Here is a 13,889-nt window from a genome sequence, read left to right on the forward strand (position 1 = left end):
GTATTTCCTTCTAATGCAACTTTATAATTTTATTATTACTTGCATGATATGCTAATGTTAATCCAGTATTCAGTTGTTACAGCAACCCAGACATAAGTACAATCAAGAAGAAGTTTCAATAAGTAAAATAAAATAAAATAAAATAAAATAAGTAAAAATAAAAATGGCTAAATAAAGCTAGACTACAATTTAGATATATACAATGTTACAATGGAATTTAGATTAAATAGAAGTAACTACAGGCAGTATTAAAAATGGTGTCATACAAATAAAATGTATTATTATTATTATTATTATTATTATTATTATTATTACTAAGGCTGTTTTGACCAGAATTTTAACCCAATGACTCATCAATCCTCTATTAATAATTGTGCTTTATCAGCCACTGTGTGAATCATGTACAATAGACAATCTTTGTGATTGAACCATAAATCTCGCACATGCGCAAACACAACAATAAGTATAAGACACACGCAGAGCAGGAAAATGTCAAATTTGTAGCTCCTTATTTCCGCGTTTTAGCAAATTCTTCCCACAATCTAGCATGGCTTGGTTTAATTTTAACAATATAAAAACTACAACTGATAATATTATTGTTCCTCAATGCGCAGGTGCAAATACCTGCTTTTATAGTTGTATGTTTTCCCGCTTAAATAACTTACCGAGCACGTGAATGTGACTGTCTATGGATTACTCTTCGTTTTAACAGAAACGAAACGCCGGTGTGAGAGTTGCATCCCAGCTGCGTTTAAATATAACTACGTCACAGTACAGCGAATGCGGAAGTACGCGGCTGTAGCGTCTTGTTCAGTTACATTCATCTTTGTTTGTGTTGAATCGACGGTTAACAAACTGGTTACAGCCAGTTAGCGTTGATATCACATTTTTAATGATGACATTAAAACATATTTTAATGCGGAACACGGTTAACTAGAATAAATACAGATTAATTAAATCTTTATTGTCTGTCAACGGGTTGAACAAGAGTTTAATCCGGGCCTACTTCCGGTCACAAGCGGAAGTAGTTGTTTCTTGTTTACATTCTGTGACGGCTCGAGCTTACTGGAGAACAAAACCGCTAGCTGCTAGTTTCCATAATGATATGTGACAGCTGATTAGTTTTATGCATTTTAAACAGCTTTAACCTGCATTTCCTCCCCGCTGTGTGTCGGGTTATGGCTCCACATCGAAGTCCCTCCGCTGTCCGGGTCTCGGTCCCTCTCCTCCTGCTCCTCCTCCTCCTCCTGCTGCGGTGTTCGGGGCTGCTGGTCGCGGCGGAGCAGGTCGCTGTGGTGGAGGTTTTCCTGGAGCAGCGGCCCGGTGTCAGCGCTCTGTTCGAGGGGGAGGTGGTGGAGTCCAGCTCCGAGCACCGAGACGAGGACCAGGAGGAGCTGGAGGGAGAGCTGGTCCTGGTGAGTGGAGCAGAGGGAGGTTTGAAACAGCACGGGTGTGTGTCCGCATCTCTAGTAACGCTCCATGTAAATAAACAGAGAGAAGCTGCAGGCTGTAATTATCGTCATTAACAGCTATTATTAGATTGCTTTCATATGTCATCTAAAAGAAAGAACAAATCAATAAATCAACCAAGCTTTATTTGTTTCTGTTTCTGTTTATTTATTTGCACAATTAAAAGAAAATACATACAAAAAAATAGCAAAGATAAATAATATAAGGTGCAGGAAGAGGCAGAAAACTTAGAGAGCTATTTGAAGCCTCCACCCAAAAAATATTCTAATATCACAAATTAATTAAAAAATACTAAATTGACACATAAAGACAGATATATATATATGTATATATATATATATAAGTATATATTTATAGAGAACTTCTCAAATAAATAAAATAATACTACATTTAAAAAAAACATTTAATTAACAATAAACAAACATGTTATTTTTAAATCATTAGCCTTTGAAAATAACAAAATATTTCATTTTAAAACATATGGAGTAAAGTATTACACACACTTAGTTCCAAAGTTTTAGTGAGAGTACTGCAAAATTTGATTTGTGATCAAAGATTTTCTGTTATGATCTATTTTTACTTCTTATATATATATTTTTTATAACTTTATTTATATTTTTTTCTTAGTTTTGAACAGATATGAACATATACAAACAAACTTGTACATCCCCAACATCCCCCAAACCACCCGATACCCGAAAGGTTATAAAACAGACAGGAAAAAGACAAATAAGGGTAAAACAAACAAACAAACAAACATGTATATGTATGTTATAATAGTAATAATATTAACCATAGCAGGAAATAAAATAAAATACAATATATATATAAAAGTAAATAGCAATAAATACATAGAATAAAATATATAAAAATAAATAAATACAAATAGGAGTGTTACTTCTTATTTTTTAACAGCTAACATTTATTTAAATTAGAAAAATTATGAAATTTAAGTGGTTGAGCTGTCGGTGTGAGGAGTGAGTTAATGTCTGTTTAAGTCTTTTTTCTTCTTTTTTTCTGTTCTGTTTGTGGATGTTGTTTTTCTTTTGTTTGGTTGTTTAATTTAATTGTCCCCTGTGGTTTATTGTTTATTTGTTTTGGTGTCATGTGTATAAGGTTAAATGTGAATTTAAAAAAATTATACAAAAAGAAATAAAAATATTTGTTATTTCAACAATTAAAGGTACAAAAAAACAGCAAGCCTCATTTAGCATCACGCTTCCATCATGGCGGTGAATCTCACCGATCTCTCCCTGCCTCAATTAGAGGGACTGAAAACTCATCTAGATGAGGAAGTTGAGTTCCTCACGTCTTCAATAGGTCAGCTCAAAGTGGCCCAGACAAAATATGTTAAAGCAAAGGACAGCTTGAATGTCCTCAACAAAAACAACAAAGGAAAAGAATTGTTGGTGTCACTTACCAGCTCTATGTACGTCCCTGTAACATTACATGATGTGGAAACTTGTTTAGTTGATGTTGGGACAGGATACTATGTTGAAAAGAGTTTTTTTTTTAAATGGTAAAGCGTCAAAATAATAATAAGAATATAAATAGTTAGAATAAATAAATATAATATAAATGAAGGCACTAAAAATGCCTCCTCATGTCCCAGGAAGCCTGAGATAGAAAGGACAGATGGGCAGCGAGAGCCGGCACATCACTGGGGTTATCAAGTGGGCTCCTCCCTTCACTGATGTTCCCTTTAGTTCGGCCCATGACACCTCAGAGAGGCTAAACAGGTAACTCTGGAGTCCCAGATCCAGCTCCCACTGTCCATCATATCCACCAGCAGAACACCCCAATTTAATAATAACCTAACCCATACAGTACTGCCACGTTCAACGGACCCAGGCTCTGTACAATGAAGCTCCAGGTAGTGAGAACACTGAACACACAACAAGAAGAGTCTGCAGCTAGATATTAGAATACAGGGGAGGCAGAGCCAAGGTGAGAGGCCGGTCTAGGCTGTGTGCTCTACCTCCCACCCACTGAACATTTCCTTATTCTGTTTGGTCCCCAACTGATATTATTCCTCCTCATCCAGATCCACTGACTTGTTTTAACGGCATCATCTGACATTTCCTTTGCTGTCTTTCGCTCATTCTGCTTTAAAAATAAAGACAAGTTGTTAAAAATGAAGAAAACAACATTAAAATAATTAAATTAAAAGCCGGACTGAATAGAGAAGTTTAATCACTAAATATGTCAAAATGAAGGACTTCTGTTTATACCCATATACAGCTCAGGAGCTCAATGCACAGTGGAGATCATCCCTTCATGCATGTTTAGACTCAGCTCACTTCATGGCATTTTTTTTTCTTTCAATGAGCTAAGTCTGCAAATATTAAACTCTCTGCCCTTTTTCTCCGACCTCAGGTTCAGGATGAGGAGACCCAGGTGAGCAGAGGCAAAGATGAGGACGACACCAAAGAGCAGGAGCCGTGGATCGGGCTGGTCCCTGTGGAGATTGATGACAGCAAAGCCTCAACGGGAAACCAGGAGTCCTTTGCTGATGGCATGGTGAATAAAGTAAGCAGCTCGCGTTGCTCTGAATCTGCGGTGTATTTTGTGACATAGACAAATAAAAATGTGTCCCCCTCTTAAAGATGAAGCGAGCCTTGGTCCTCGGAGCATCTGCGCTCATCATCCTGGCTCTCAACCAAAACTCAGTCAGTGAGGTAAACCTACACAGGGTAAATCTTCAGGTGTTTTCAACCTGGACTTCTTTTTCTCAAATCATTCAGTCTAGTGTTTTGCATGTTGTACTTCTTCATAACTGCCTCTTCTGCTGTAGATGGATCTGTCTCAGGTGCTGTCCAAGCCCATCATTGTAATCCAGACTTCTGAAAATGTCACAAAGCTGATTGGAGCTCTGCTCAGGTACGGATTGCTCATACCTCTTTTAAGAACATCAAAATACAGTTTATTTTAAAGATAGAGGAGTTACAATATCATAAGGGTGAGGCTAATCCAGACTAGTCTAATCTACTTCATTTACACATATAAATCTACAACAGCTGCTCTAGTTTCTCATTGGATTATGTCTTTATCATGATCAGAAATCAGCTCCCCTTAGTCCTACACATGAGAGGAGATAAGCTTGAGTAGCAAAGACGTTTCAACTTTAAAATCCTTTTGAACTCAAAAAGCTGTGGCAGAGATCGACCGGTGTTTCGGTTTAAACCGCGACCCTGTTAACTGGAGACTCTCAGCCGGATGCATCCCTCATAAATGTCTTTAGACGATCATTAAATATCTGATGAGGATATTTTGAAATCTGTATAAAAACTAAACTAGTTTGCATTCCCAGGAACTCCCTCTGTGTTTCAACAGCTGTGTAAACTCCACAAACACTGACACGTTCAGCTGAAGGTCTCCAGTTTACAGGGTCACTTTTAAAACCGGAACACCGGGAGGAGAGACGCAGAATTCACGGTGGGCTGAGAGAAGACTACTGTTACAAGCTGCTAAATCAAGAGAATCACAGCTTCTTCTTTTGAAAAGTACACACACATACAAAAAAGATAGAACAAATAAAAACTAATGAAAGAAAGAGAAATCAAGTGAATCACAGATGTGTGTGATGTTATTGTGGACGGAGGGAGGAATAAAAACACTGAGGTTAATCTACCAATCAGACACATTCAGCATTGCAGGCCCCGCCCCCGAAAGTCCTGGGACCTTTGAAAAGTACTACCTCCCAAGCAGGGGCTTTTTAGGGGCGAGATTACCTACCCCTGAACTAAATTTAGACCCTGGGTCCACTGGTCAAAATGCTTGTAGTTCCAGGGTAAAGCTCCTCTGGTAGAAAACGCCTCTAGTCTCCTCTGCTTAATATCTGCTTCACACGTTAAAATCAGTGACTTCATATTGAAAAAATTTTTTTTAGATCATATTCTTTTATCAGTTTGGACATGTGCTCTTGGACTTATCTTTCAAGTCCTCTCTCTCCTCAGGGGTCTTCAAGCGACAGCGAAAATCACCTACAAGACGATCCTGCAGGACAACCTGGTGAGCCCCTCAGTCTTTCAGCCGTCAGTGTGTTTCTGAGTTTGTAGCACCCTCTAGTGGTGAGTGAACAGATGACAGACTGACAGAGAGAACATGCTGCTGTGTGTTCGAGCAGGGAGCCACGCTCACACTGTGGTCCAGCTGCGGGCGATCGAGAGGAGGACGCTACGGAGAGTGGCAGGGGGTCATCTGCACGGGAGAGACCAACTCCCAGGTCCAGGTGGGGGAGCTGAACAGACACATCGACAGCACTGCTGATGTGTTTCTATGTAGCTGATGTAAGAGAGTGGTTCTGCAGGTCTGCTGTGTTTCATTCCCTGCTCTGTCTTCCTCTGAATGGAGGCATAAAGTCTCCAAAATAACCCCCCAAAAAGAGCAGTGTATAACTGACCCTGTTGTTTGAGAGGGGTCTGTAAGTAAGGGATGATGAGCGGGTAGTTATGGGAAATACAATCCTGACAGGGTGAGACAAGACGCTGATTACCCGGCTACTTAAAATACAAACAGCAACAAAAATAATTAAATAAAAGATTATCTTATTGATGTTACGAAAATTAACATTTAAGCCACATTGTTTTAATGCTAAAACAAATTAACATTTTATCCACATTGTTTTGATGCTTACAAAAATTTACATTTTATCCACATTGTTTTGATGCTAACGTGAATTAACATTTCAGCCACATTGTTTTTTAATGCCACATTGTTTTGATGCTAAGCTAAATTTACATTTCAGCCACATTGTTTTTAATTCTAACCAAAATTTGCATTTTAGCCATATTGTTTTGATGCTAACGAAAATTAATATATCAGCTACATTGTTTTGATGCTAACGAAAATTAATATTTCTGCCACATTGTTTTGATGCTAACTGTAATTACCATTTCAGCCACATTGTTTTTTATTCTAACCAAAATTTGCATTTCAGCAATATTGTTTTAATGCTAACGAAAATTAATATTTCAGCCACATTATTTTGATGCTAACCAAAATTAATATTTCAGCCACATTGTTTTGATGAAAACGGAAATTTACATTTCAGCCACATTTTTTTGATTGCTAACAAAAATTAATATTTCAGCCACATTGTTTTTAATTCTAACCAAAATTTGCATTTCAGCCATATTTTTTAGATGCTAATGATAATTATTATTTCAGCCACATTATTTTGATGCTAGTGGAAATTAGCATTTCAGCCACATTGTTTTGATGCTAGTGGAAATTAGCATTTCAGCCACATTGTTTTGATGCTAACAAAAATTTATTATTTCAGCCACATTGTTTTGATGCTAGTGGAAATTAACATTTCAGCCACATTTTTGATGCTAACGAAAATTAACATTTCAGCCACATTGTTTTGATGCAAACCAAAATTTATATTTCAGCCACATTGTTTTGATGCTAGTGGAAATTAACATTTCAGCCACATTTTTGATGCTAACGAAAATTAACATTTCAGCCACATTTTTGATGCTAACGAAAATTAACATTTCAGCCACAGTTTTGATGCTTATGAAAATTAACATTTCAGCCACAGTTTTGATGCAAACAGAACAGTTTCACCTCACCTTACGTTCTATGGTGTCAACAAGCAGAAGCTAAATGGGCCGGAACTCTTTACCACGGATTGATGTGACATGATGTGTGATCAGTTTGTCTCTGGTGTTGCTCATGTTAGTGAAAGTTAATAACCATTGTCAAAGAGGTTTTGACCAATCAGAATCAAGCATCTTACACAGCCAGAAGATCAGTGAGAAAGCCGGGTAATAAGTATTAATAGAACATTAAAGTACTTTAATGTCATCTTGATCTCAGCAGCTTCTGCTCCTGTTGAGTTAGCTACAGGTCAAAGACTACATGTTTGAAATAAACTATAAGAAGTGAACTTACCAGATCTTTGCAGACCGCCCCTCATAAAGAAACTCTCTTTGAAAAGTCCAGATCAAATATGCACCAAAAACAAGCATCACACAGTTCAGAGTGTAGATAGAAGATCTGATGTATATCATTGATTACATGATTACAGAGTAGTGTTTCTCTCTATCTCTGTGTTTGTAGAAGTACCTGCAGCAGCTGTGGGACACGGTCCTCTTGGTGGCTCTGATCCTCAGCACCGGGGTCATCGTTCATGCTCGCTGGCAGTACCAGGACCAGCAGCTCCACGACGAGCTCCAGGTGAGTGTCTGACTTTGAATCGAGGAGCATTAAACAAGTACAAACACATTTCAGCCACATTGTTTTGATGCTAACTGTAATTACCATTTCAGCCACATTGTTTTGATGCTAGTGGAAAGTAACATTTCAGCCACATTGTTTTGATGCTAACAAAAATTAACATTTCAGCCACATTGTTTTGATGCTAACTGTAATTACCATTTCAGCCACATTGTTTTGATGCAAACGAAAATTTACAATTCAGCCACATTGTTTTGATGCTAGTGGAAAGTAACATTTCAGCCACATTGTTTTGATGCTAACAAAAATTAACATTTCAGCCACATTGTTTTGATGCTAACTGTAATTACCATTTCAGCCACATTGTTTTGATGCAAACGAAAATTTACAATTCAGCCACATTGTTTTGCTGCTAGTGGAAAGTAACATTTCAGCCACATTGTTTTAATGCTAGTGGAAATTAACATTTCAGCCACATTGTTTTAATGCTAGTGGAAATTAACATTTCAGCCACATTGCTTTGATGCTAACAAAAATTAATATTTCAGCCACATTGTTTTAATGCTAGTGGAAATTAACATTTCAGCCACATTGTTTTAATGCTAGTGGAAATTAACATTTCAGCCACATTGTTTTGATGCTAACAAAAATTAATATTTCAGCCACATTGTTTTGATGCTAGTGGAAATTAACATTTCAGCCACATTGTTTTGATGCTAACTGTAATTACCATTTCAGCCACATTGTTTTGATGCTAACTGTAATTAACATTTCAGCCACATTGTTTTGATGCTAAAAAAAATTAATATTTCAGCCACATTGTTTTGATGCTAGTGGAAATTAACATTTCAGCCACATTGTTTTGATGCTAACAAAAATGTACATTTCAGCCACATTGTTTTGATGCTAGTGGAAATTAACATTTCAGCCACATTGTTTTGATGCTAACTGTAATTACCATTTCAGCCACAGTTTTGATGCTAACAAAAAGTAATATTTCAGCCACATTATTTTGATGCTAACTAAAATTTGCATTTCAGCCATATTGTTTTAATGCTAACGAAAATTAATATTTCAGCCACATTGTTTTGATGCTAACAAAAATTTATATTTCAGCCACATTGTTTTCATGCTAGAGGAAATTAACATTTCAGCCACATTGTATTGATGCTAACAAAAATTAATATTTCAGCCACATTGTTTTGATGCTAGTGGAAATTAACATTTCAGCCACATTGTTTTGATTCTAGTGGAAATTAACATTTCAGCCACATTGTTTTGATGCTATTGGAAATTAACATTTCAGCCACATTGTTTTGATGCTAGTGGAAATTAACATTTCAGCCACAGTTTTGATGTTTACCAAAATTAATATTTCAGCCACATTATTTTGACGCTAACAAAAATTTGCATTTCAGCCACATTGTTTTGATGCAAATGAAAATTACCATTTCAGCCAGCTTTAAAATCTCTGAGCATCAGTCTCTTTTTCTGTATTTATAAGACAGTAATAAATGTTATATTTCCAACACTAAAAAATGAAACAATAATGAATACAGTGAAGTTAAAAACTGATAAGCACTCGTTCTACACTCATGTAAGCATGTGATACCTCCTGTAAGACCTACGTGTCCTTGAAGTCCTGCACTCTGCAGTCCTTTGAGTAACCCGCTCCCTGATGTTCTGCCGTGTCGTCCTCGTCAGCTCCTCCCCAAACAGGACGTCCTGAAGAGAATGTCGTCTCTCAAAACCAAAACTTACCGTCAGCCCAAACGCTGGTGTGACCCGACCCAGCCGGCAGAGACCGACAACTGTGCCGTCTGCCTGGAGCCGTTCAACAACAACCAGGTACGGCAGAAATCCCACAATCCCTCAGTCCAGGACCGTAGATCTATTTCTCTCTCTTGTATTTTGAGATCGTGAAAAGTTTCAGAGACAAACAGACGATATGGGATCATCTGTGTGAATCTCACGTGTTGTCGTCGTCTCCTCAGTGTCTGCGCGTGCTGCCGTGTCTCCACGAGTACCACAGAGAGTGTGTGGACCCCTGGTTGTTGCTGCAGCACACCTGTCCTCTGTGCAAACGCAGCATCCTCAGTGAGTTCACGTCACATCACCACGCACGTTACACATGCACGTTATCTGAAGACGCTTTCCAAACAGAGCAGGTCTAGACCTTACTCTATGTTCTATTATTAACAAAGACCCAACATCAAGACAGGATCAGATCCAGTCCCATCTTACAGACAGGACTCTGATCTCATCTTAATCCACCATGAGCAGAGCACTTTGCAGCATTTAGCAAGTTACAGTGGCAAGGACAAACTTCCTTTAACAGGCAGAAACCTCCAGCAGGACCAGACTCATGTTAGACACACATCTGCTGAGACCGTGTTGGAGAGAGGGATAGAAGGAGGTGAAGAGAGAGAGAGAGATGATAGTGGGGAGACGGATAGTAGTAGTTGTAGCAGCTGGAGTCTAGAACGTCCACAGCAGCAGAGATCCAGAGGAACCTAAGGGACAAGGGAGCTCAGGGACTCCAGAAAGATCTATGGTTAGGAACTTTAATGGGACAGGAAGAGTTAAAGTAAGTGACAGGCAGAGAGAGAGAGTGTGTCAGTCTAAGCCTATAGCAGCATAACTAAGACCTGGTCCAAGCCTGATCTAGCTCTAACTATAAGCTTTATCAAAAAGGAAAGTTTGAAGCCTACTTTTAAAAGTAGAGAGGGTGTCTGCCTCCCGGATCCTGACTTGTAGATGATTCCAAAGGAGAGGGGCCTGATGACTTAAGGCCAGACCTCCCATACTACTTCTGGAGACTTAAAGTGCGATGAGCAGGCCTGCATGTTGGGAGTGTAGTGTTCTAGAGGGGTAATAGGGCACTATGAACTCTTTATAAAAGGTTTTGAGGAATCTACGAGACAAGGGAGCTCAGGGATTTCAGAAAGGTCTATGGTTAGTAAATCCAATGGGACTGGGAGAGTTAAAGTTAGTGATGGGGGTGAGATAGGATCCCAGTGTGGCAGTCTAAGCCTATAGCAGCATAACTAAGAGCTGGTCCAAGCCTGATCCAGCTCTAACTATAAGCGTTATCAAAAAGGAAAGTTTGAAGCCTACTCTTAAAAGTAGAGAGGGTGTCTGCCTCCCGGATCCTGACTGGTAGATGATTCCAAAGGAGAGGAGCCTGATAACTTAAGGCCCGACCTCCCATACTAATTTTAGAGACTTAAAGTGCGATGAGCAGGCCTGCATGTTGGGAGCGTAGTGTTCTAGAGGGGTAATAGGGCTCTATGAACTCTTTATAAAAGGTTTTGAGGAATCTACGAGACAAGGGAGCTCAGGGACTCCAGAAAGGTCTATGGTTAGGAACTTTAACGGGACAGGAAGAGTTAAAGTAAGAGACAGGCAGAGACAGGATCCCAGTGTGTCAGTCTAAGCCTATAGAAGCAAAACTAAGACCTGGTCCAAGCCTCATATCACCCATCATTTAATCCATGTCCTCCCCAAATGTATCCTCCCAGTCCGCTTTAATCTCTTCTAAAGGTATATTTAGAAAATTGGGGTCATGGTGGTGAATTAAATGTCAAACCAGGAAGTAACGAAACAGGCTGGATCGATGAATTTAGAAATACCTAACCTGGGCCACTAAGAGAGGACGGACTCAAATCTAGCAGGAGGACAGAGGTGATTGATGCAGACAGAGCTGATGTTGAGAAAATGTTTGAATGAATTGTGAAAGTTTTGCCTGAATTGAAACCATATTCTCAGGGTTGAGGAAGACTGGAAGTGACTAAGACTGGGAGGGATGAAGAAACACAAGATTTGCACGGGTCTGTGTCATGGTTCTAAAGCCAACATAGACTCTTTTGAGCACTAACTGATCCAGGTCTTTTTCTCCACCCTCTCCAGGCAGCGTCTGCAAAGACAGTTAATGATCGCCCGCCTTGGACTCATTCTCAGGAGCAGCTCTGGTCTTGTCTCTTCCTCGGTGTCACTCCAGTAGCCTTTTTTCCAGTGGACCTCACGCCTCCTCCTCTTTCTCCTCCTCCTCCTCCTCCTCCCTCCTCAATCTGGGACTCTCGGAGCAAATACAAACTTTCCCCAGCATCCAGCCGGGGGTCTGGACTGTGGAGCAGTCTGGCACTGACGTATGAACACACTACTTTGACGTACTGTTTTGTGAGCGGTACTTCTTCCTGGGATCATGTTACTGTACACTCGTTGACATGCTGTTGTTTGTCTGCTTGATGATCTGCAGCGGTGAAACTTCAAACTTCTGCTCTCTGAGCGGCAGAGCGGCCGTGTGTTTGGTTTTGAACTCTGATAACCCCCGAGCCAGTGTTTAAGAGTCAGTCATGTGTGCATGAAGACTTCAAGCTTTATGATCTTATCCAGATTCAGTGTTCACTTTAGGTCCAAATGATGTCAAAAACTCACTAACAAGGTCAAACAGGAGAGATGTGGCGTTTAATGTTAGCTGTACAGGATGTGTGGATGGTGAGAAGTGCAGCAGGACGGTGAGTTTGCACTTGTTCTTAAAATGCCTTAAGACTAAACCGGAGAGAGAAGCAACCTAACAATGAAGGATTCAGATGTTCAACATGTTCCCTGGGTTACACTTGGTAGAGTTTGTGGCCAAAGCAGACTTCAGTTCTTTACAAAAGCAGTCATGACTGATCGTGTACTCCTCTGACGCACGGCTGCACAGCTGATCCTTAAAACAGCTCATACTGAAACACACCGTCATCACCTGCTGCAGCGACACTTCTCTTCAGAGAGGACTCCTCCCTGTTTTTGGTGCTTTTGTTTTGTCCAACTCAAGGAAGAGTGTCAGACTTTTTTGGGTTGTAGACTTGCTCACTTTCTTTTTAAATATGAAGCTACACGAGCAGCCAGTTCTCATAAACTACGGTGGCTGGGAAGTGCAATGAGAAATGAACAAAGGATGGAACACTTTTACAAAGGTGGAGAGAAATTTACATTTTGGAGACAAATGGCAGATTCTACCAGAAATGGAATGTACCAAATACAGGAAGTGATCTGGGGGTGATGGAGTGAGCGGTTTGTTGATCAGACTGCAGTCAAGCCAGCCTCCACGACCTTCTTGTGGAATAGGGATTTCAGTAAAAGTGCACAACAACAGATTTAACTTATTATTTTCAAAATAAAAGCAATTGAATGAGCAGAATACTGTAATGGTTGTTCATAATCCCACTTTGAATTTGACCAAATTCATTGTAAAATGCTCAATCTCTTTAAAAAAAACCAAACTTTTAACTTAAAGGCACTATGAGGAGTTTTTAACTGGCTGAGAAACAAACTGAAACTGATACTAATGCCTCTTTATGACCCTCAAAAGCAAACAAGACCATCCACAACAACACTGATACCTTCTCTGTTGTCATTTTAATGTCTAAAACTGCTCTGAGGGGGTAGGTGTCAGAACAGATGATTGACATCTCGCTTTAGAAACACCCTTTTTTGGCTGTTTACATTGCAAATAATCCTACTGTGTGATAAGTCTAAATGTTAAAAGACAACAGGATGAGGTTATCGTCTGAAGACACTTATTTTGCATGTATAGGACAAGAGATAAGAGGTCACTTTGTCCACAAGGGGGCGCCAGAGTTAATACACACTAAGAGTTCCTCACAGCAGCTTTAATAGTTTTCAAGAAATAAAGTAGAGTGAAAATACTGGATGAGTTTGCTTATAGTTTGTATCAGACTACCTTCTGTAAAGATTTTTTTTTTTTTTAACTCATCCATAAGTAAAGGATTTGATAACTTGTGTTTTGTAATATTGTAATATGATTCATTTCTAATGATTTTATTTTGAAATTCCAAATCAGATATAGCTGGGATTGGCAGCAACACATTGAGGTTTTCTTTTATCAAAGTTGTTAATGTCAATGTGGCACATTTTCACATTACAGAGTCTTTTATTTTGAAAATCCATATTAGATTGTCCTGATGTAGTGTGGTAACCTTTCTGTGGGATTTTACACTAGTCTTCTTCTCTCTACCAAAACAAACCGGTCACGCCAGAATCACTTCCTGTATTTGGTACGTTCCTTTTCCGGTAGAATCTGCCGTTTGTAAGTGTTTCTGATTTTGTCAATTTTATTTCTTAAAATGTTAGTTTGTTTTTGTTCTTGGTAAAAGTGTTGAAGGTCATTTTGTTTTAATGAAATGTTAAAATGTTTTCCAAAATGTAAATTTATCTCCAACTTT

General features: G+C 39.0%; 2 protein-coding genes across 8 annotated transcripts in view; one reads left to right on the plus strand and one right to left on the minus strand.

Moving 5' to 3' along the window:
- sec14l8 (SEC14-like lipid binding 8) overlaps positions 1 to 1,481 on the minus strand; it is a 34,340-nt gene extending 32,859 nt beyond the window's left edge. Inside the window, exon 1 of one of the 4 annotated variants that reach the window (XM_034692446.1) lies at positions 1,149 to 1,481. Coding sequence is in view for 1 of the 4 variants with exons in the window: in XM_034692443.1 (XP_034548334.1) it covers positions 1,149 to 1,190 (42 nt within the window). In the remaining 3 variants the exon portion in view is untranslated. Of the gene's footprint in view, positions 1 to 665; positions 754 to 1,148 lie in introns of those variants that run through there. The other 3 variants (XM_034692444.1, XM_034692443.1, XM_034692445.1) reach the window with 3 other exon arrangements.
- Positions 569 to 12,839, plus strand: rnf215 (ring finger protein 215). 4 transcript variants are annotated; one of them, XM_034692450.1, is made up of 10 exons: positions 569 to 1,415; positions 3,847 to 3,990; positions 4,077 to 4,148; positions 4,265 to 4,350; positions 5,427 to 5,481; positions 5,597 to 5,701; positions 7,540 to 7,656; positions 9,361 to 9,504; positions 9,651 to 9,753; positions 11,566 to 12,839. In XM_034692450.1, the coding sequence occupies exons 1-10, from the start codon at positions 1,179 to 1,181 to the stop codon at positions 11,586 to 11,588; spliced, it is 1,086 nt and encodes a 361-aa protein (XP_034548341.1). In that variant the 5' UTR covers positions 569 to 1,178; the 3' UTR covers positions 11,589 to 12,839. The 4 variants fall into 4 exon arrangements, with proteins under 4 accessions (XP_034548341.1, XP_034548339.1, XP_034548340.1 ...); XM_034692448.1 differs by having other exon boundaries at positions 570 to 1,415; positions 4,077 to 4,163; XM_034692449.1 differs by having other exon boundaries at positions 571 to 1,415; positions 3,847 to 3,999.
- Positions 12,840 to 13,889: the final 1,050 nt, after the last annotated feature.

This window comes from Notolabrus celidotus, chromosome 9 (genome assembly GCF_009762535.1).
Source record: "Notolabrus celidotus isolate fNotCel1 chromosome 9, fNotCel1.pri, whole genome shotgun sequence".
In the NCBI taxonomy this organism is placed as follows: Eukaryota; Metazoa; Chordata; class Actinopteri; order Labriformes; family Labridae; genus Notolabrus; species Notolabrus celidotus.

Bases quoted from the DNA above. Each gene is read 5' to 3' on its own strand.
- rnf215 (XM_034692447.1), top strand. From the start codon at position 1,179: ATGGCTCCACATCGAAGTCCCTCCGCTGTCCGGGTCTCGGTCCCTCTC. The intron at 1,416-3,846 runs GTGAGTGGAGCA...CTCCGACCTCAG, and splicing joins TGGAGGGAGAGCTGGTCCTG to GTTCAGGATGAGGAGACCCA. The intron at 5,702-7,539 runs GTGGGGGAGCTG...CTGTGTTTGTAG, and splicing joins AGACCAACTCCCAGGTCCAG to AAGTACCTGCAGCAGCTGTG.